Source organism: Nomascus leucogenys, chromosome 8, assembly GCF_006542625.1.
Source record: "Nomascus leucogenys isolate Asia chromosome 8, Asia_NLE_v1, whole genome shotgun sequence".
NCBI lineage: Eukaryota > Metazoa > Chordata > Mammalia > Primates > Hylobatidae > Nomascus > Nomascus leucogenys.
In genome coordinates this window covers 63,679,144-63,700,438 of record NC_044388.1, presented here as the reverse complement: position 1 = coordinate 63,700,438, position 21,295 = coordinate 63,679,144, and the positions used below count along the sequence as shown (strand labels likewise).

The 21,295-nt window shown below is 47.1% G+C and overlaps 1 protein-coding gene across 3 annotated transcripts in view; it reads right to left on the bottom strand.

Moving 5' to 3' along the window:
* JARID2 (jumonji and AT-rich interaction domain containing 2) overlaps window positions 1-11,471 on the bottom strand; it is a 277,805-nt gene extending 266,334 nt beyond the window's left edge. For all 3 annotated transcript variants that reach the window (XM_030817334.1, XM_030817335.1, XM_030817338.1), the window contains exon 1: window positions 10,868-11,471. In XM_030817334.1, coding sequence (XP_030673194.1) covers window positions 10,868-10,912 — 45 coding nt within the window. In that variant the 5' untranslated portion in view covers window positions 10,913-11,471. The remainder of the gene's footprint in view (window positions 1-10,867) is intronic.
* Window positions 11,472-21,295: the final 9,824 nt, after the last annotated feature.

The window sequence follows — 21,295 nt, the reverse complement described above, 5'->3', positions numbered from 1 at the left end:
CCAAACTTGAACTCAAATATTCCTAGAATGCATACTATATATTAGACATTAACACTGACCTACAATGACATAAATTCAGCCCCTACTCTTGTGGGGTTAATAGGGTGAGAGACATGTAAGCAAGTAACTCCAGCACCTACAAATAAAGTGTGAGGAGACCAGCCAACAGGGAGAAAGAGCCTGGCTCTGCCAAACTGGGTAAACAGGGTGGGCTCCTCAGGCAATCCATTCACCAAGCAAGCAGAGGAACAAAATGCTGGGCTCAGCTGAAGCCCCAGATGTGTGAAGTGGATGGGTGGCAGGATAAGCCCAGAGTACATCAAGAAGGGCTTTTTATGCCATGCTGGGAACAAAGTTGGTTTAGATTCGATCCTGAGGACCAGAGAGCCACTAAAGAATCGCGATCACATCATAATCAGATTTTTAATTTCGAGGACTATGTCTTCTTTAAACATCTTCGTGCACAGATTCAGTGCCACTCCAATCTTAATTCTCAATCTATCCCTCTTTCCAATTCCCCATCCAGGTGTATTTAGGACTCAAGTGTTGGCTAATATAGGACAGAGGTGGAAGGTGATTACATCACCTTCTAATCCGTAAAGCCTTGTTCTGTATCCCAAAGTGCATCTGTTACTTGCTATCAGCTTGCTTTATTAAGAATCAAAGTGCAGAATTCATTTGATTCATTTATATCTGAGTCAGCTAGGAAGGCCGCCGGCAGGCCTGATGTCTCCAGGTTGGTGATTTCCAACTGGGTAATAATACCTTGAGCATTTGTGCAGCAGTATGCAGTTTACAAAGTGCTTTCACATCAAAAATTCCCCTGCCTGTCCCAGCAACAAGCCTGTGAAGTACACGAAATAAGTTGTCCAGATGAGGAAATAGCTCAGCGAGGTTGTATAGCCTGCCTGGAATCACACAGCCAGTTTAACACAAGGCCAAACTTGAACTAGGCTCACATTCCCAACCTTGTCCATTACTGCAGAGGTACCCCATGTATTCACAAGCCTGTCCAAATCTGAGGCATTTCATTACTTAGGTCCATTTAGTAGCAGTAATAAGGCGTATACACAAAGCACACAAGTCTGCTGCTTAACAGAATAAGCATTCACTCAGCCCCCTTCTGCAAGCCTATAGAAGGACTAAATGCAAGAAACACATGCTCAGTCCTAATCCCTTCTCATTTCCTCCTGGCACCTGTTTCTGCCCCCACAGGCACCAAACACTCTAACAGCTGGCCGAAACCGAGAGATAATACACTACCACTTCAGACCAAGCTCTCACCAAAATGGTGGCTGAGAAATAATGGAGACGGAACCACCCAGATTGTAAGAGATCAATAGGCCGGGCGCGGTGGCTCACGCCTGTAATCCTAGCACTTTGGGAGGCCGAGGCGGGCGGATCACGAGGTCAGGAGTTCGAGATCAGCCTGACCAACATGGTGAAACCCCGTCTCTACTAAAAATACAAAAATTAGCCAGGCGTGGTGGTGTGTGCCTATAATCTAAGCTACTTGGGAGGCTGAGGCGGGAGCATTGCTTAAACCTGGGAGGCAGAGGTTGTGGTGAGCTGAGATTGTGCCACTGCACTCCAGCCTGGGCAATAAGAGTGAAACTCCGTCTCAAAAAAAAAAAAAAAAGAGATCAATAAACTGGGTGTCAAAAGATCTCCCACATTCTCCTGTCCCAGTAAACCAGGTCTCCAGGTAGACAAGAGTCACACAACCCATCCTTTTCACTCCTCCTCCTCACCTCCCCCGAAAAAAGTTACTATTAAGAATTCCTAATTGGGCCAGGCACAGTGGCTCACGCCTGTAATCCCAGCACTTTGGGAGGCTGAGGCGGGCTGATCACGAGGTCAGGAGATCTAGACCACGGTGAAACCCCATCTCTACTAAAAATACAAAAAATTAGCCGGGCGTGGTGGCGGGCGCCTGTAGTCCCAGCTACTCGGAGAGGCTGAGGCAGGAGAATGGCGTGAACCCCGGAGGCAGAGCTTGCAGTGAGCCAAGATCACGCCACTGCACTCCAGCCTGGGTGACAGAGCGAGACTCTGTCTCAAAAATAAAAAAATAAAAAAAAAAAAGAATTCCTAGTTTACCAATGTGTATGACGGAAGACTCTTACTGGGAGCATGGAGGGGCAAAACTGTGGTTATGTAATTTTTTTTTTTTTTTTTTTTTGGAGACAGTCTCACTCACCTCACTGCAACCTCCACCCTCCTCAAGTAATTCTCCTGCCTCAGCCTTCCAAGTAGCTAGGATTACAGGTGCTCACCACCACGCCTGGCTAACTTTTTTGCATTTTTAGAAGAGACAGAGTTTCACCACGTTGGCCAGGCTAGTCTCGAACTCCTGACCTGAAGTGATCCGCCCACCTCGGCCTTCCAAAGTGCTGGGATTACGGGCGTGAGCCACCGCGCCCGGCCCTGTGGCTATGTATTTTGTTAACCTTCTAGGAGCACGGTAAATAAACACTGCTGTTGATAATATTTCAGTGTTCACTGGCCTTCCTCTTCATGGGTGGTGGAGCTTGACAGACTTACAAAATTAGAACTTAAAATCCAATTGAGACCTTTTAGGCAGCACCAGCTCTCAAGAATAGCTCTCAAGAACTTCCACCAGTAGGGTGCCTCTTTCTCTAACACCCGCATCTGTCCTATGATTATGTAAGTAATCATGTATAATGTTCCCATTACTCACACCGCCTCATTAACACATCTGGACAGCCTTTGTTTAATGGATGGCCCAGCCCCTGGTGAGGACTGAGGGCAAACGATTTCCCCAGTGCTCCATGGTCCCCTAAGCCTCAAAGTCAGGGGCAATGATACAAGTACAAGAAAAAGTCAACAGCCCTGGGAAATCAAACCAGTTCCTGCAAGTCTGGAGAACTGCAGCCCACGCTGGGCCTCAGATACACCCAAGAATGTGGTGGCAGCATCTGTAAAACTAGAAGAGCACAAACCATCCAGTCCCAAGGGACACGGGATGTCAGTCTTCCAATGATGACTCAAGGAGACAGCCAGCTGGGGATAAGGGGGTAGCTCCACAAACTGGTGCTTCAAAAAACAACAAATACAAACATGCAGGGGAGAGGGACACTTCTGACAAAACTGCCCTTCCAACTTTCTCAAGCAAAAAGCCTCTCCAAAGGCTGCCAGCAGTCCCTTTTACAACCTTTTCTTCTCCCCTTTCTGGGGCTCCACTGATCATTCATTTTACTTCTATGTCCTCTGAACTCAAAAGTGGGGAGTGAATTCAGAAAACTAACCATCTGACTGGTTTTTCACCTTACTTTTCTCATCTGTAAAATGGACTCAAAAACCCCTTTTCTCAGACAAACTCACAATGTAGGCGGTTATTTCAGAATTGACTGAGTCCTCTTTTCACAATACCGTTAAGAGAAGTGGGTGTTGTGTCATCATCTGGAGGTGTTTTCTATAATCCATGCTTTTCTGGGACATTTCTTCAAATGGAAAAAGGAGCCCCAGGAGAGGTGGGCAGCACCCTTAGAATAGTGGAATCTGTGGCAAGACAAACTGTGGTACAAGTGTAAAAAAAACCCAGAGACCCAGAGTGGTAGTCGAGCTGCCAGTCCCTGCTCACTCAGGAATGATCTATACTTTGCCCTCTGGAACAATCTGTGTGGGCTCTTTCCTACAGCCTAAGAGAGCAAGCAAGACAAAAGCCACCTGCAAGAAGTCACAGGAACAGGAAGTCCTGGAAACATGAGTCTTCCACCAAGAGCAAAATGACAGGTCAGCTCCACTTTTAATAATTTTATTCTGAATCAGAACTGCATTTTAAAAATCCTTATTTGGCCAGGCACGGTGGCTCACGCCTGTAATCCCAACACTTTGGGAGGCTGAGGTGGGCAGATCATGAGGTCAGGAGTTCAATACCAGCCTGGCCAACATAGTGAAAAATACAAAAATGAGCCAGGTGTGGTGGTACATGCCGGTAGTCCCAGCTACTCGAGAGGCTGAGGCGGGAGAATCGCTTGAACCCAGGAGCCGGAGGCTGCAGTGAGCCAAGACCACGGCACTGCACTCCAGCCTGGGTGACAGAGAGAGACTCCTCCATCTCAAAAAAAAAAAAAAAATCCTTATTAAAAAAACCTGAAGCTGGCAGAAGGTTATAGGATTGTCTGAAGTCCCAAGAAAGATTAAAACCTAGAAGGATAATGAGAATAAAATCTCACTCACTCTTATTCTACAAAAATGTAGACAGATATCATGGAGTTCTCACCTCCTAGAATGAAAGATGCCTGCAAGGGTGAGGCAAGTATGGAAAAGGTTTACGGACAAAAGGAATCAGAAAAACAAAGACTGGGGGCCTGGAAAAGCAATTGAAGCTTGTCTTAGGGAGTCACAGGATATAAAGAGTACAGTTATCGGGAAGACGGAAAAAAAACAAAAGATAATTGAGCACATGAAAAAACAGATTCATTTGGTTTCACTTTTATTAACAGGTAAGGCTTAAGGATTTAAAATGGAACAGACCTTCCACAGTATCTCACAAGTAAAACAATATATAATTAAAGTTGCCAGATTACAAGATACAAGCTTCTGAACTCCATGAATTAGGTGCAAAATTACTAATCTTTCTGCTCCCTGCCACTCAGTGAATGGCACAATTATTTTAACTCCAAAAGTAATACAATCACCACAGTAGGACTATTTTAAACTGATCCACACTTTACATGTTACATGGCATGAAGCAGACAGGGAGTCCAGTTTAGCATTCGGGGATTAAGGCTAAACACAGTTGGAAGCACTCTTATCAGAGATGACAAGAACCAGAAGTTGGTTAGTTAATGGAAACAAGTTTGTTAGATAAGAAACAATTTAAAAAAAAAAAAAAAAGATATTCCCTAACATTTTATATTAACTGACAAAGACAAATCTACTTTTAATTACAATTTTTTTGATATGAGGCCATGGGTCTTCTTTCTGAGCTTAAGTCTCTGAACGTTCTGTTGTTCCACATTATGCTGTTTTGCTTGTTGGGGAAGTCTGGGCATAACTGAAGTTTGGTTCTTAAAAGGGAATCACTTGCAAAGCAATGTGTGTGGACAGTCCTTACAGATTTTCCCAAAAATCTTATAAATGTCTGGCCCAAATTTTTTTTTTTTTTTGAAATGGAGTCTCACTCTGTTGCCCAGGCTGGAATGCAGTGGCACGATCTCAGCTCACTGCAACCTCCGCCTCCCAGGTTCAAGCAGCTCACTGCAACCTCCGCCTCCTGGGTTCAAGTGATTCTGCTGCCTCAGCCTCCCGAGTAGCTGGGATTACAGGCATGCGCCACCATACCCGGGTAATTTTTGTATTTTTAGTAGAGTTGGGGTTTCACCATGTTGGTCAGGCTGGGCTTGAACTCCTGACCTCATGATCCGCCCACCTCAGCCTCCCAAAGTGCTGGGATTACAGGCATGAGCCACCACGCTCTTTTTCACACTCTTTTTCAAGGTTGACATAATACTTAACTGTAATTACAATAATAAGCCCAACTGGAATAACCAGATTTGGAAACAAACAACTGACACTTAGCAAGACTTCTGGGTGAAAGCCAAAGGGGACAGAGGTACATCCCAGAGCTGCCCAGGACCTTTGTCCTGGGGTATCAGTCAGGAGGTCCTGCAGCCAACAGGGCAAGTAGGATGGGTAGGTAAAAGGTGGTTAGGAGAGCGGCTACTACTGTAATCCTTGGGGAGACGTGGACCAGTAACATCAGAACGATTAGAGCAACGCAGCCAGAATTCAGACAATGTCAGGAGTGTGAGTCCTCACACCATCATGAGCAAGGGCAAACCACTAGCTTAAAAATGTTCAGCTGGCTGGGCGCTGTGGCTCATGCCTGTAATCCCAGCACTTTGGGAGGCTGAGACGGGCGGATCACGAGGTCAGGAGATCGAGACCATCTTGGCTAACACAGTGAAACCCCGTTTCTATTAAAAATACAAAAAATTAGCCGGGCGTGTTGGCGGGCGCCTGTAGTCCCAGCTACTCCGGAGGCTGAGGCAGGAGAATGGCGTGAACCCAGGAGGCGGAGCTTGCAGTGAGCTGAGATCGCGCCACTGCACTCCCACCTGGGGGACACAGCGAGAGGGTGCGAGACTCCGTCTCAAAAAAAAAAAAAATGTTCAGCTGGCTGGGCGCAGTGGCTCACGCCTGTAATCCCAGCACTCTGGGAGGCCGAGGCAGGCAGATCACCTGAGGTCAGGAGTTCAAGACCAGCTGGGCCGATATGGTAAAATGAAACTCCGTCTCTACTAAAATACAAAAATTAGCCAGGCATGATAGTGGGTGCCTGTAATCCCACCTACTCGGGAGGCTGAGACAGGAGAATCGCTTGAACCCAGGAGACGGTGGTTGCAGTGAGGAACCACTGCACTCCAGCCTGGGCGGCTGAGCAAGACCCTGTCTCAAAACAAAGGAAACAAAAAAAAAAAATGCTCTCTAGGTTAGCCTTCACCAAGTGTTTTAACGAACTATGCTTTTAATATGACATTCCCGTGTCTTCCCTGAAAAAAAAAAAAAAAAGTTCCATTTTGATGGTAACGGACATAAGTTATATACTCCAAAAGATTTTCTTGTTCTGAAGGAGTAAAGTTTAAATAACCTTTGGAGTACGGTATACATTAACATTGGAGTTATTTCCAAGGCACTTGGAAGTGCGTCAATAGCCTTCAGCCCAGCAACAGGGACTGGTTTAACTCACTATGAGGAAACAGGCATTACCGAGTACCAAATAATTCTAGTTGTCTATTTGGGCCAGTGGCTACAAGGACACACGAATTAGATTATTAACCTACAGTAAAATAATAACCTGGATAATAAACCAAATTGGATTACTTGTCGACATAATTTTTCTTTCAAATTTTAGTGACACTTTGGACTTGTGTCTTCCTTCCGTACTGTCCCTATACAGTGATAGGAGCTAAACTGCCACTGCCCTGCACCTAAGTAACACAGAGCAAGATTTTCCACTACTAGAAACAAGTAACTGAAAAGCCACGTAAACGTCCCAGGAAAGAAAAAATACAGCAATAAAATAACGTGGAAATTTCCCCACCACCCCACCAACTGTAAAATAACGTGACTGAACAATTTGTGATGAATAAGTTTTAAAACAAAAAACCTCATAAATCCAGCCAACTATATATTTTGTGTTCTTCCTACTTTTTTCTTTATAATTTTACGTAGTTGTAATTATAGCAAATCCTTTTGAAGCTTATAACAAAAACTTTTTCCAATTTTTAAATCATACACTTTCAAATCAGAAAATTAGATACTTAAAACTTACAGCCTAGTGGTACAAATTCTGCTTGAGCTGTCCTAGAAAATCAAACTGGCAATTTGTTTTCAGGCTAACTACATGAATTACTATCTTCATATGGCAGAGATTTTCTATTTCAAACTCATACCTGCTATAAAGCAAAGGTCAAATAGTGGTGAAGCCCCAGTATCCTATCTGTTATTCTCCCTAGGAATAACCAGGCAGTGAAATGATGGAAATGGCAGAAAATATCTATAGAGCAAAACATGCAACTGTTTTTATTGTCCAAGTGGATTGGGGCTTTCAAAGGCAAATGTTTTCAGTTATTTAAGGTATTGCAGTGGGAGTCGTGCCCAACACAATTAAGACAGGATTACATTGCAATTTATGAGTTTCTCAAGGACATCATTTATTATGAAATATAACAATCATTTCTCCCAAAGCCTACTATAGACAATCGCACCCCCAACTCTGCTTTGCTAAGGTAATAAACTAAATGGCAACTCAGCAGGCATCCCGGGCTTTTGAGACCAATTGTGGGAAACGTGCTGCCTTCCACCAGCTGAAGTAATAATGCCACCTTACTTATAAAGAGGCATACTGTTTTACATCTTCCATGCACACGATCTTTTCAGTGACTTAGTTAAGTAGCAATGGCAGGTATTTTTCCATTTTACAAAAGAGGAAACAGAACGCCAGTCTCTGGTTTCCCTGCTCAGAAGAACTAAGCCCAGAGCACCTTGAGACTTAAAGGAGTCCTGCGCTCTTCTCAGTACATTTATCAATGACAAGTCTTCCTTTCGTCCAGCCCCCCAAAATAACACTCAGTAGACACAGAGCCGGCACAGCAAAGGAAAGCCCCCCCCCCCCCCGCCACCATAGTACCACAAAGCTTCCAGAAAGAGCAACAGTTGCTGCTGTGCAGCATCATCATGAAAGGCATCCGGCCACATCCTGCTGAAGCACCCCTAACACGACTTCAAGTGACAAGGTGGCCAAATCCACAACGCGGTCCTCCAACAAAGCACAGCTTTGCCTGAATACTTTCATTTCTCTACATAAGCACTGGAGAGGGGACACATGTACCACGCTAGTAATGCAACACCATCAGGAGACCTGGAACAGAGGAAGTGAAAACATTCCTGCAGAAAGGAGGCGCCTCCTCCCCGCTCCCCGCTTCCCAAGTGGCATCAGAACAGGGTCCAGTGGCACTCCTTTGGGGACCTAGGGCTCCCCGGCCCTCACCTGGTGGGAAGCGCCACGCTCCGGAGCGGAAGGCAGAGGCCGAGCGCATCTTCCTCCTCTTCCTCCTCCCACGCCGCAGCCCGGCTCTGCGGCAGCCCCCGCCCCCCGCCCCGCTCCCTCCTCCCACCGCCGCCCCGCCGCGCCTGGAACCTCCCGCCCGACTTTTGACGTCACGGAGGAGGAGGGGAAGGTTCCACCCGAGCCCGTCCCTTTGTGACGTCACAATGACAACAGAGCTAGGCCGGGAGCGTCGGGGAACCGAGCGCCGCGGGGGGCGGAGGGAGGGAGGAAGGGCTGGGGCGCCGGCGCGCGGCGGGGGAAGAACCGGGGGGCGGAGAGGGGGCGCGCTGACGTCTCGCCGGCTTAACCTGTTGCTCTCGAGACTGCGTCGGAGCCCGCAGGCAGGGCCGCGGGAAGCCGGCCGGGCCGCCGCCGCCATGCTCGGCCGTGTGCGCGGTGGGGGGCGCCCGCTACAGCTGTGCGCCGCGCGCCCCCTCCCCGGCACGCCCACGCCCCCGCCCCGCGCGCTCTCCCCTCTCCGCGCCCCGCAGGCCGCGCCGCCCCCGCGCCCCACCCGCCCTCCTGCCCGCCTGCGAGCCGGCCCGGGTAGCCCGGTACTCGCCTCGCGCGCCCGCCTAGAGCCCGGAGTATGCCCCCTATAGGCCGCGCGCGCGCCCGCCCGCCCAGCCCCGGCCCAGCCTGCCGCGACCCCCGCGCGCCGTCCCCTTCGCAGCCGGCTCGAGCACGTCGGGAACACCGGCTCTGCTCCCGGAGCATTAACTCGTGCCGTGCCTCCCGCGGTCGCCGCCAGCCACGGGCTAGCAGCCGGACGCCCGGTCTCGGAGACACGATCCGCTGAACGCCCGCAATAAAAAAGAAAACCCACCCCACACTGCTATCCACCTCAACGAGGTCCGGAATGGGAGGCGGGGTGCGGTTCTCGTCCAAGTTCTACCCCATTTGCTTTGTGGCTGCATCCGAAACGGACGTGCCCCGGGAAGGCGTCCACGCTCCGAGGCAAGGTTGCCTCCGTGCAGTTTCTACAGCCCGAGTTTAAACTAGTCCTTTGCAGCCCTCTGCAATGCGGATGTATTTTAATTCTTAAATTCTTTATGGAACAGCTAAGTTGGGCTTGATTATTTAACCTTGCATTTCTTTCATAGTCGAAGTTGACGTGTCTCGATAAGGATCAGCTAGCTCTTGAAGAGGCATTCAGCTTTTCCATTAAATATATTTTTTACAAAACCAGTGCCCCGAAGGTCATCTCTCATTACACAGAGCACAATGATCAAAAAGGGAAAATATTAACACCAATTTGTCTACCCAACTTAAATGAAACTTTCCTCTTACGTTGCATTATTCCTAAGGTATGTTCATTTGGCCTTTTTTGAAAAAAAATGAGTTATTTAATTTAAAGCATGCAGCTAATCACAGATCACTCGAGTGCATATTTGGTTAATCCCTCGGTCCCCCTTTCCTCCCTCTCCTCAAACTTAAAAAAAAAAGCCACCACACACAAAACAAAAACACTCCCCATGCCAATCAAAACGTAGCTGTACTATGCACAAGACAAATGTAACTATTCCAAACCATTTAAATCTATGAATAATCACCCAATTTCAGAAGCCCAGTTAACAGGGAGAAATTATTTGTAGTTAGTTACATATGCATTCACGTACACACTTAAAAACATTAGCCATAGTGTGTGTCCTTTTCCCCTACAACTGGAAACCATGAATTTTTTAAACAAAACCAGCCTCATTATTAAAGTCAATCCCAACAAATGCATTCGCTGTAACATGATTCCCAACTGGTTTATGCTGCAAACCAGATAAACCAAAACGACCACAGACATTAAATTTGATGTGCCAGTGCAAAGAGAAGATCGCCATAATCGGACCCTCGATCGCAACTTAAAGGGCTTCCAACACACATGCGTTACACGATTTTTCCAAATAACATTAATAATAATAACACAGGCTCATTTGCATGCAAAGTGCAATACGGGGCCAAATCCGCTTGAGAATGCAGTTTAGTTACATTACCGCAGCCACCCCCCCCACCTCAAGCTCCACCAAAATCCCTTGCCTTTCATCTAAAACTAGATTATGGTTGTGTCATTCGAGGTCAATTTATTCACTTGAGGTATCTCTACACCAGTCTGTTTTTTCAACCAAACTAGGCAGACACCACTTTGCTTGAAAAGCCCTCTTTCAGAAAAGAAAGAAACAGCCTTATCGGACGCTGTGTTTAAAACCCTTCAGCTGCAGAATTATCTATAAACTTGACATTCACAGCCATTGCTTAAAACTGCAAGTCAAAGGATGTGTTGTTAGGAGCACTTACGTATTTCTTCTGAATGATATTCCTCTTGGGTCTTTCCTTGCTCATTCTGAGATCCAAATGCTGATTGCAAAAAGGGACAATTGCTTCATGAATTTAAAGCCGTCAGAAATTTGCAAAAAAATATCCTGGTGGTTTTTATTGTTGTTGGTGGTGGTTGATCTTGTAATCCGACTTTTCTTCCTCTTCCCCCAAAGCCAGATTCGCCTTGAAATAAATCCGAAATTGGGAAGGAAAAAAAAAGAGCCAAAGACGAACGAAGCAAACAAAAAAAAATTCACTTTAGTAAAACACTCATAATGGAAAATTTCCCCCGAAACACATACACACACACACAAAAAAAAACCGACGCCCTTCACTCCCCCCCCTTTTTCCTCCAAAAACTACATCAGCGAAACGTGAAGGTCCTTAGTGTCTGATCCGTAGTTACATCTTGGAAAAGAGAAGGGAAAGATAAATAAAAAATGTTGGAAGTCACGTTTGTGCTGCAGCAGCAGTGCGAGCAGAAGAGTCAACTCCAGCGGCGGCGGCGGCGGCGGCGGCAGCACCACAGCGAGGGCTCGCCGAGTCTCTTTTTTCCAAGCCCCCTAACCAATGAGAGAGAGGCTATCCAGCCCAACTTTAAATGGACTCTGCTTTTATACAAGTTAGGGCTCCTCGGATAATTCCCCGCCGGGCGCCAGCCGAAAACTCCCACCGCTCAGCCGCCAGGCGCCCGCTTAGCCCGGTGCCGACCGCCCCTGGCCCAGTCCAGGGCACCCCCACAACCTGGCCAACCAGACACCCGAGCGACCTCGACGAACCCCTCCCAGTCAAGCCCTCGGGCGTCGCTCCCACGCCGAACCCAGGCGTGGAATTGAGAGAGGCTCCCTAGCTCAAGGCATGGCACGCTCCGTCGCTCCACCTCACCCCCTTTCCCCTGCCTGCCGCTCACCCCACGGCCGCCCCACGCCAGCCCCCACCACTGCCTTCGCGTCTACCTGCAGCCGGGCTGCTGGGTAGGAGTGCCCCAGGACGCCCGGCCCCGGGGAGAGCCGCCTATTCCCGGGGCACCTTAGAATGGTCCCCTTGATCTTCTGGAAGTTGTAGTCCCCCGACTACAAAATGGCTATGGCCACGGAAGCTGAGAACTACAATTCCCAGCCTGCCCCGCAAAGCCTGTCACTCAACTCCCCTCCCTCCTCCTCGCCCCCTCCCCCTCACCGGCTGTGCCAACAAACGCTTGGACGTGTCCCGCGTGCGACACTGCTAGAGGCTGGCTCGGGATTGGCCCGCGGAGCGTGTGGTCCGCGAGCGAGGAACTCCCCACGCCGGCCCTCCTCCGCCCCCCGGGCCCCGGCCCCCCTCCCCTGGCGGCCGCCGGCCCCCTCCCCGCGCGCCCCGCCCCCACCCACGGCGCGAACCGCCTGTGGAATCGAGGAATCGCGCGCGTGCGGCCCGGAGCCGCGGGGGAGGGACGCGAGGCTTCCCGGGGGAAGGCCTCGGAGCGTGGCGGTGAGGGGGGCGGTGTCAGGGAGGGGTTGGAGCCCGTCCTAAGGAAAACTGGGCCACGCACCAAGAGGAATCCTCGGTGCGAACTAGTTGATCGGCGGCGCCTGCTGCTTGTGCCGTGCAGCCGGTGTCACCTCAGGACAGCGCCTCGCGTCTGTGTACAGAGCGTGCTGCGGACGCCTAGGGTAGTCCGAGGTCACCCCTCTCCGCGCCCCGCAGCCGCGCACGCCCCCACGCGGGGGGTGGGCGGCGGCCGGGGGTTGCCGAGTGGAAGGGCCACGCCCCCCCACGCCCGGGCTCGGCACGCTGCCCCTCGGTCGCGAACGCGCCTCCTCCCGACCCGCTTGGAGGACGTCGCTGGTGGCCCAGGAGTGAAGCCCCGGCGGCTGCCTCCTGAGAAAAGATAGCCGTGTTTAAAGAGACTGAACGGGATCTTTGCTTTGCCGGGCGTGTTTTGCGATAAAATACCACAAAATGTTGAGGCAAAAATGAGTGGAATATGGAGACCGAGCCGCACAGAGACGCAACTGTAAGGAAACATCTCGAACACCGAGTGCCAGGAATATCAAGCCAAGAGCTTGCTTTTTACCTGCCTCCAGCACCTTGTCGTGCTGGTTTAATCGCCGAAACAAATGAAGTAGCAGGCCCTGGCGTAGCGCTTTGGGCCTTCGCCTTATTAACAACTTTGTCAAGTCTGGCATCGCCATTCTGCCTTGTTAATTTCCTTGTTTTTCGCTGTGGTTTTGGAGAAGCAATGTTTTCCATGATCTCCCAGGCTAGCCTCGGAATAAAACGTGGCAGAAGCGCTTCCTCGAACACATACCCATATATTTTATTATACCCATTCCCTAGAGTCTGCTTACTTCAAAAGTCTAGATACTCACACAGCTGTTTACTTGCAGCAGTATTTGAAGAGATAACCTTGGTGTCTAGAAAGGTCTCAGAAACTGGAGGTAAGAGACCTGGATTCAAATCGCACCTTGGCCACTTCCCAAAAGGCAACCGAGAGCCTCTCTGAGCTTGTCAGTTTCCACATCTGCAAATTAGTGGTGATCAAACCTGTGGGGATGATTATGTGATAAATAACAGTAACCTAGTTTAAAACTAGGCACGTTATTGGAAGCTTTCAGTAAACGAAATAAAAAGCCTTTTCGAAAGGGTATTTTTTATTATTTTTACCTTTTCAAAAAATCTGAAATGAAATAATTTTACTTAATGTTCACTTCACAATTGGAAAAATAAATGACCTTTTGTGCCCTGAATACTGCAAAACTTGTTCGCTGGTGCCATTTCCTGGGAAGGATCCAATGGGGCAGACTACACTAGGGCCACCCAAGGTGTTTTATAAAAACTTTCTGATCATTAGGACTGGCATACTGGGAATCTCCACATCTCCACGTTGTTAAGATTTTAACCAGCTTTCTGTAAGTTTAACGCAGATACCTCATTCCCTAGGCAAATATTAATGAACAAAGGTGAGTTTCTTTTCGGTTCCCCTAACTAACCTTGGATCCTGGACTTCTCAGTCCTGGGCTTGCGAACTCCCATGCCGGGCTACCAACTCCAGGTCACCTGGTGTGAAAAACTATTGTGTAAAGTTGAGGCCTCAGGGCAGGGGAAAGGAAGGAATTTGCTCATTTCCAAAAGATTTAAATAATATTAGTGTTGTTTTCCCTGAAAGAGAAAAAAGATTGGCCTTCTTAGTGGTTGAAAGATTTTCCTGTTGTGAAAGTAACCTACTCCTAATGAACTTCCTTCCCCTACCATCTTGGCAAGACCATCCAAGGCTTTTCTTGCTCTTTCCTCCTCTTTTTCATTTTCTGTAAGTCAAATGCAGCTTTTCTTCTGATGATTTTCACATGTCAAAGCCTTGACCTCTTCAATTGGAGGGGCAGGGATGAGAACATGTCTAGGTACATTGATTGTATTAGACTCTATGCCAGCACTGTCCTCATCCCTGAGGACACAGGAAGCTCACAGCTCAGTTAAAAAAAAAAAAAAAAAAAAAAAAAAAAAAAAGGCAGAGTTTACAATGGATTGTGATACCTCCAAAAAGTACTATATCAGCAATGTAGAAAAGAAGCTAAAAAGAACACATAGCTGAGATGACCAGGTGTTAAGGAGTTTTGAAGTAGATGTAGGGGTTCACATACATAAAGAAAGCGCATATTTCACCCCTTTGCATTGCATCCTATTTGTTTACTTTCTCCACTTTTAATGTTTCTAGTTCTTCTCTCCAAGTAAAAAGGAAATTCCCTAAAGTCAGAGGTGATGTTGTCTATTTCTCATACCCTCCAAAGCTCCAAAAACTTCATCAAATTTGAAAGATGTCCAGTAAATGCTTACTGTTGAATATTTCACCAAAACTATAATGCCCAACTATTTAGACTATTGCCCAACATTTAGTCTCCTACCATCATCTTCCATTCCATTCTGGAACTCTGCTAGTTTTCCTCTTGCATTATCTAAATCCAATGTAGTGTTATACGTTCTTCAAGGCCCCAAATTCAGGCCCATTTCCAATCCAGCGTCGATGCTTGGCCTTCTCATTCCTGGATTCTCGTTGCCCTTCCTATTTCAGCAATAATTTTTGAGCTTTAAAATTTTATTCTGAGGCCGAATGTGGTGACTCACATCTGTAATCCCAGCACTTTGGGAGGCCGAGGCAAAAGGATCACTTGAGCTCTGGAGTTTGAGACCAGCCTGGGTAACATGGTGAAACCCTGTCTCTACCAAAAAAAAAAAAAAATACAAAAATTAGCTGGGCGTGGTGGCCCAGGCATGGTAGTGTGCACCTGTAGTCCCAGTTACTTGGGAGGCTTAGGTGGGAGGATGGCTTGAGCCAGAGGCTGAGGTTGCAGTGAGCCGACATTGCACCATTACACTCCAACCTGGGCGACAGAGAAAGACCCTGTCAAAAACAAAAAAAAATTGTTCTCTGTTGTATTTTTTTCTGATTATCTCATGTAAGTATCTTGTATCTCTTAATTAAATCGAAAATTTGATGGGGCCATGATTTGTCTCATATTGAGGCAGCCATTGGCAATGAGGGAATCAGATGTTTCTAATATTAACTCTCTGAGTGACCATATGCCATTCACCTGCCTGATATAGGCCTTGGGTCCGTCATTTATAAAATGAGCAGGTTAGGCTGGGTGTGGTGGCTCACACCTCTAATCCTAGCACTTTGCAAAGCCAAAGCGGAAGAATTGCTTGCGCCCAAGAGCTCAAGACCAGCCCGGGGAACATGGCGAGACACCATCTCTACAAACATAAAATTAAAAATTAGAGGGTTAAATTCAATTATTTCCCAAAGACATTTCTACACCCAACATTCTCTAGTCCTGCCTTTCTTTACCTTTGTACTATGCTGCTTTTCCCCCTCAGTGCTGGCCCCTAAGTAAACTCAAATCCACAATCATTCAGTAAAAGTTGCTAGGTTAAGTTTCTTTACACTTGTATGTTATTAATTTCCAAAAAGACCTCATTTATCTGTGCTATCTAATGATAGCTTTCATTTGTGTAACTTTAATAGTGTTTAAAGCACACTGTCATAATAATTTCATTTAAACCCATAAAACAACTTAGATCAAGACAAGTATTACTGTCCTCACTCTTCAAATGTGAAAATGAAATATTAAGAGGTTGTGATTTGCTCAAAGTCATACAACCAGTTTGGTGGATGAGCCAAGAGTCAAACTCAGGACTCTTGGCTCCACATACCCCGTGCAGGCCACCTCCCTGGTTTTCCAAAATGGGATTCAAAACACATGATTCCATGAAATGTTACTAGGTGGGACTGAAAAGAAAGTAATTCTTTGATGAAATAAATTTGCAGACTGCTACCTTATAATAAAGATAACTCGATTACTTTACTGTAGGGTTTTTAGAAATCCCCAAAGGGGCATATAGTTTTACAAACTAATTTGATCAAAGAAATCTTTCTTTAAGAAAGAGCTGGGCCTGGCCAGGCACGGTGGTTCATGCTTGTAATCCCAGCAATTTGGGAGGCCGAGGCGGGCGGATCACCTAAGGTTGGGAGTTCGAGACCAGCTTGACCGACATGGAGAAACCCTCTCTCTACTAAAAATACAAAATTAGCTGGGCGTGGTGGCACATGCCTGTAATCCCAGCTACTCTGGAGGCTGAGGCACGAGAATTGCTTGAATCTGGGAGGTGGAGGTTGCGGTGAGCCGAGATTATGCCATTGCACTCCAGCCTGGGCAACAAGAGTGAAACTCTGTCTCAAAAAAGAAAGAAGAAAGAAAAGAAAAAGAAAAAGAGCTCTGCCGGGTATGGTGGTTCATGCCTGTAATCCCAGCACTTTGGGAGGCAGAGGCAGGAGGATCATGCAGTCAGGAGTTTGAGACCAGCCTGGCCAAGATGGTGAAACCCCATCTCTACTAAAAATACAAAAAATTAGCTGGGTGTAGTGGTGCACGCCTGTAATCCCAGCTACTCAGGAGGCTCAGGCAGGAGAATCGCTTGAACCTGGGAGGTGGAGGTTGCAGTGAGCTGAGATCATGCACTCCATCCAGCCTGGACAACAGAGCCAGACTCAGTCTTGAAAAATAAAAAAATTTAAAAAACAGACCTTTTAAGTCCAGCCCCCAGCCCTCATTGCTTTTCCTAAATTGCCTCAGAACACCAAGGAAAAAAAAGAAGAAGAAGAAAGAGATGGTTACCACGGAACAGTTTTAGAGACATGCTTCACCCAATATGATGAATTTATGCTTCATAAATGATTGCTGACTGACAATAATTCCTACCTAAGTGACTGAATACCTTATGTGAAGTTTCTAATTTTATATAGATCTATCTTCATATGTGAGGGAGTAAGGAGAGGGATGTAAAAATAATATTTGAGTGACATCAGGTTTATAAATAACTGTGAACCAGTGTACTCAGAGGGTGGGGGCTTCCATTGAAAGAACGTAGAACAGCTATTTCGAGCCAACTGAGATTTGCAAGAGTATTTTAAAACACACTAGGAGGTAAACTCGGATGTAAACAGCCCTCTTAAGAGTGAGTGATGTCAGGGAGACATTAGTTCTTTTTGTTATTCAGTGCTTCCTGTCCCTGAATTATAGTCTTATTTGTCAAGCCTCAATAAAATGCCACAGCACAAACCAAATACAATAAAATGATGTTTTCAACCCTACTGGTCGTCTGTGGACCTCGTTTATACAAGTCACTGAAAGTCGCTGGTACTTTGGATTGTGTAAAAATTTTGGACTATCATTACTATTCTGCTTAGATTGTGTCTTGTGTTATTGAAAGAGAGCTGGCCCTGATTCAGAAACCCTGGTAAAGCAGCCAAGACGGGAAACCTGCAGTTCCTAAGAATAGAAGTTACTGTTTATAATAATACTGTACTCTGTGTTTGGTGGGAAAAATCAACTTTATCAGTTATCAACTAATCCACAGGGGATCAGTATGAGGAAACTGAGGTATAGGGATTACAGGGATCCTGTGAGTAGGCAGGGAAAGAGGGGGAGGAGCTGTATGAATCAGGATGCCTTCAGTTGCAAGTGAATGGAGCCCAGATGAAAATGGCTTATGGAAAAAAAGGAAGAGGGGCTTGGCTCACCTATCTGGAAACCCAGAGTCTGAGGTTCAGGGCTACAAAGGATGTCATCGTCCTTCCTTCATTCCTTCCTTCTCTTTTTCTCCATTCATCTCAGCATTTCCTTCTTCTGTCACCCTCTCCAAACAGCAGGGATGACAGCTCCAAAGAAAACTCCTTTGCGGCCAGGCACAGTGGCTCACGTCTGTAATCCCAACACTTTGGGAGGCCGAGGCGGGCGGATCACTTGAGCCCAGGAGTTCAAGACCAGCCTGGCCAACAGGGCAATACCCCTCTCTACTAAAAATACAAAAATTAGCCTGGCATGCTGGCATGTGCCTGTAATCCCAGTTACTGAGGAGGCTGAGGTGGGAGGATCGCTTAGCCCGACAGACAGAGGTTGCATGGAGCCAAGATCCCGCCACTGCACTCCAGCCTGGGCAACAGAACGAGACTGTTTCAAAAAACAAAAAAGAAAACTCCTTTCCCACCATGGGCATGGGGGGTGGAGCAGATTTTGTTACCCAAAAGGGAGGGAGACAAACACTCCAGGGAGCAAAAAAGCAAACAAACAAACAAACAAAATATATATATATAGTCTACCACAGAAGCTACTAGTTCTTCCCTCTGTCAGGGCCACAGAAGTGAGCAGGAAAGGAGAAAATAACCTTTTCATGATCAGAATCCTAGAGATTCATTGGATTATAGACCAGTCCAGCTCAGTCTAGAGCTACTCTCTCTTTTACCCCAACTTGCACACTTCGAGGTTTTCACAGACATGGTCCCTGCCTAAATACTGGTTGATCTCCGTATCAAACACTTTTGCCCATAGTTTCTTATCTATGAATCTATAGAATTTTCTAAACAAAAACAGAGCTTATCTCCTGCCAAATTGGGACATCTACAATTTATATTCTGTTTTCTGAAATCTCAATGTTTCCAAAACCCAAGATTCACCCATGCCTTTCAGAAACCCAGTACCATCTCCCTTTCTGATCCTACACACAGACACACAGAGTGAAACAGAAAAGATTCAAACATCGGCAGTTACATTGTGACTGAAACTTAGTGGATTATTAATTTCCTGCTTTTGGTCTTTCTCTCAATTGTCAAACACTCATTTAAAAAAAAAAAAAACATTTTGGCCGGGCACGGTGGCTCACGCCTGTAATCCCAATACTTTGGGAGGCCGAGGCGGGTGGATCATGAGGTCAGGAGATCGAGACCATCCTGGCTAACACGGTGAAACCCGGTCTCTACTAAAAATACAAAAAAAATTAGCTGGGTGTGGTGGCAGGTGCCTGTAACCCCAGCTACTCAGGAGGCTGAGGCAGGAGAATCACCTGAACCCGGGAGGTGGAGGTTGAAGTGAGCCCGTGATTGTACCACTGCACTCCACCCTGGGCGACAGAGTGAGACTCCGTCTCAAAAAAAAAAAAAAAAAATACAAAAATTAGGCCGGGCGCAGTGGCTCACGCTTGTAATCCCAGCACTTTGGGAGGCCGAGGCAGGCAGATCACGAGGTCAGGAGATCAAGACCATGGTGAAACCCCGTCTCTACTAAAAATACAAAAAATTAGCCGGGCATGGTGGTGGGCGCCTGTAGTCCCAGCTACTCGGAGAGGCTGAGGCAGGAGAATGGCGTGAACCCGGGAGGCGGAGCTTGCAGTGAGCCGAGATTGCGCCACTGCACTGCAGCCTGGGCGACAGAGCGAGACTCCGTCTCAAAAAAAAAAAGAAAAAAAAAAATTAGTCAGGTGTGGTGGTACACACCTTTAGTCCCAGCTACCTGGAAGGCTGAGGCAGCAGAATCACTTGAACCCAGAAGGCAGATGTTGCAGTGAGCCGAGAACATACCATTGTACTCTAGCCTGGGCAACAGACAAAAAATAAAAAAAAACCTCCATCTCAAAAAAAAAAAAAAAAAATGTTAAACTTAGCCAGGCACAATAGTCCCAGCTACTTGGGAGCTGAGGCAGGAGGACTGATCAGTTGAGTCCAGAACTTTGAGGTTGCAGTGAGCTATGTTCTAATCGCACCACTGAACTCCAGCCTGGGCAACGGAGCGAGACCCTAGCTCTAAAAAAACAAAAAAAGAAACCTCAAAAGAGACAGCCAGACAGACAGATATAAATAGGACACACATTGGTCACAGTTATGCTTTTGGCACTCTGAGTGTTTGAATTGATATTTTTGAAGATGAGACCAGTTGATAGAGTTTGTATCTCCAAAGCATCCTTTGACCCAAAATAGGTCCCCTGGAATTCTCTTATCCTAGAAGGTGAGAAAAACCAGAAGGAAGGAGCCACATTTTTGGAAGTTACTATAGAGCAGATCCTTGGAGACCGGAGATTTTGCAAGTCATGTCAGTAGGCCTGGGACTGTCCCAGATTTTCCCAGTCCTCAGATGTAAGGGTCATATTCACATTACTTCTACTCTACATCTCCCCACTTACCCAGCAAAGTACCTGTCCCATAGGAGATAAATGCTTGTTAAATAAGTAAATGGGCCAGACCAGGTGGCTCATGCCTATAATCCCAGCACTTTGGGAGGCCAAGGTGGGAGAATCACTTGAACCCCAGAGTTCAAGACCAGCCTGGGCGCCAGGCGCAGTGGCTCACACCTGTAATTCCAGCACTTTGGGAGGTTGAGGCAGGCAGATCACCTGAGGTCAGGAGTTCTAGACCAGCCTGACCAACATGGAGAAACCCAGTCTCTACTAAAAATACAAAATTGGCTGGGTGTGGTGGCACATGCCTGTAATTCCAGCTACTCCAGAGGCTGAGGTAGGAGAAGTGATAGAATCCGGGAGGCAGAGGTTGCGATGAGCTGAGACTGCGCCACTGCACTCCAGCCCGGGCAACAAGAGCAAAACCCTGTCTCAAAAAAAAAAAAAAAAAAAAAACCTGGGCAATATAGTCAGGCGCCATGTCTTAAAAAAAAAAAAAGGCCAGGTGCACTGGCTCACGCCTGTAATCCCAGCACTTTGGGATGCCAAGGCGGGTGGATCATGAGGTCAGGAGTTCAAGACCAGCCTGGCCAAGATGGTGAAACCCCATCTCTACCAAAAATATACAAATGAGCTGGGCATGGTGGCAGGCACCTGTAATCCCAGCTACTCCAGAGGCTGACGCAGAGAATTGCTTGAAACTGGGAGGCGGAGGTTGCAGTGAGCCAACCTCATGCAGCACTGCACTCCAGCCTGGGCAACAGAGTGAGACTACATCTCGAAAAAAAAAAAAAAAATTAAGCAGGCTTGGTGGCTCATGCCTATAGTCCCAGCTATTCACGGGGCTAAGGTGGAAGGATCACCTGAGCCTAGAAAGTCAAGGCTGCAGTGAGCCACGATCATGCCATTACACTCCAGCCTAGA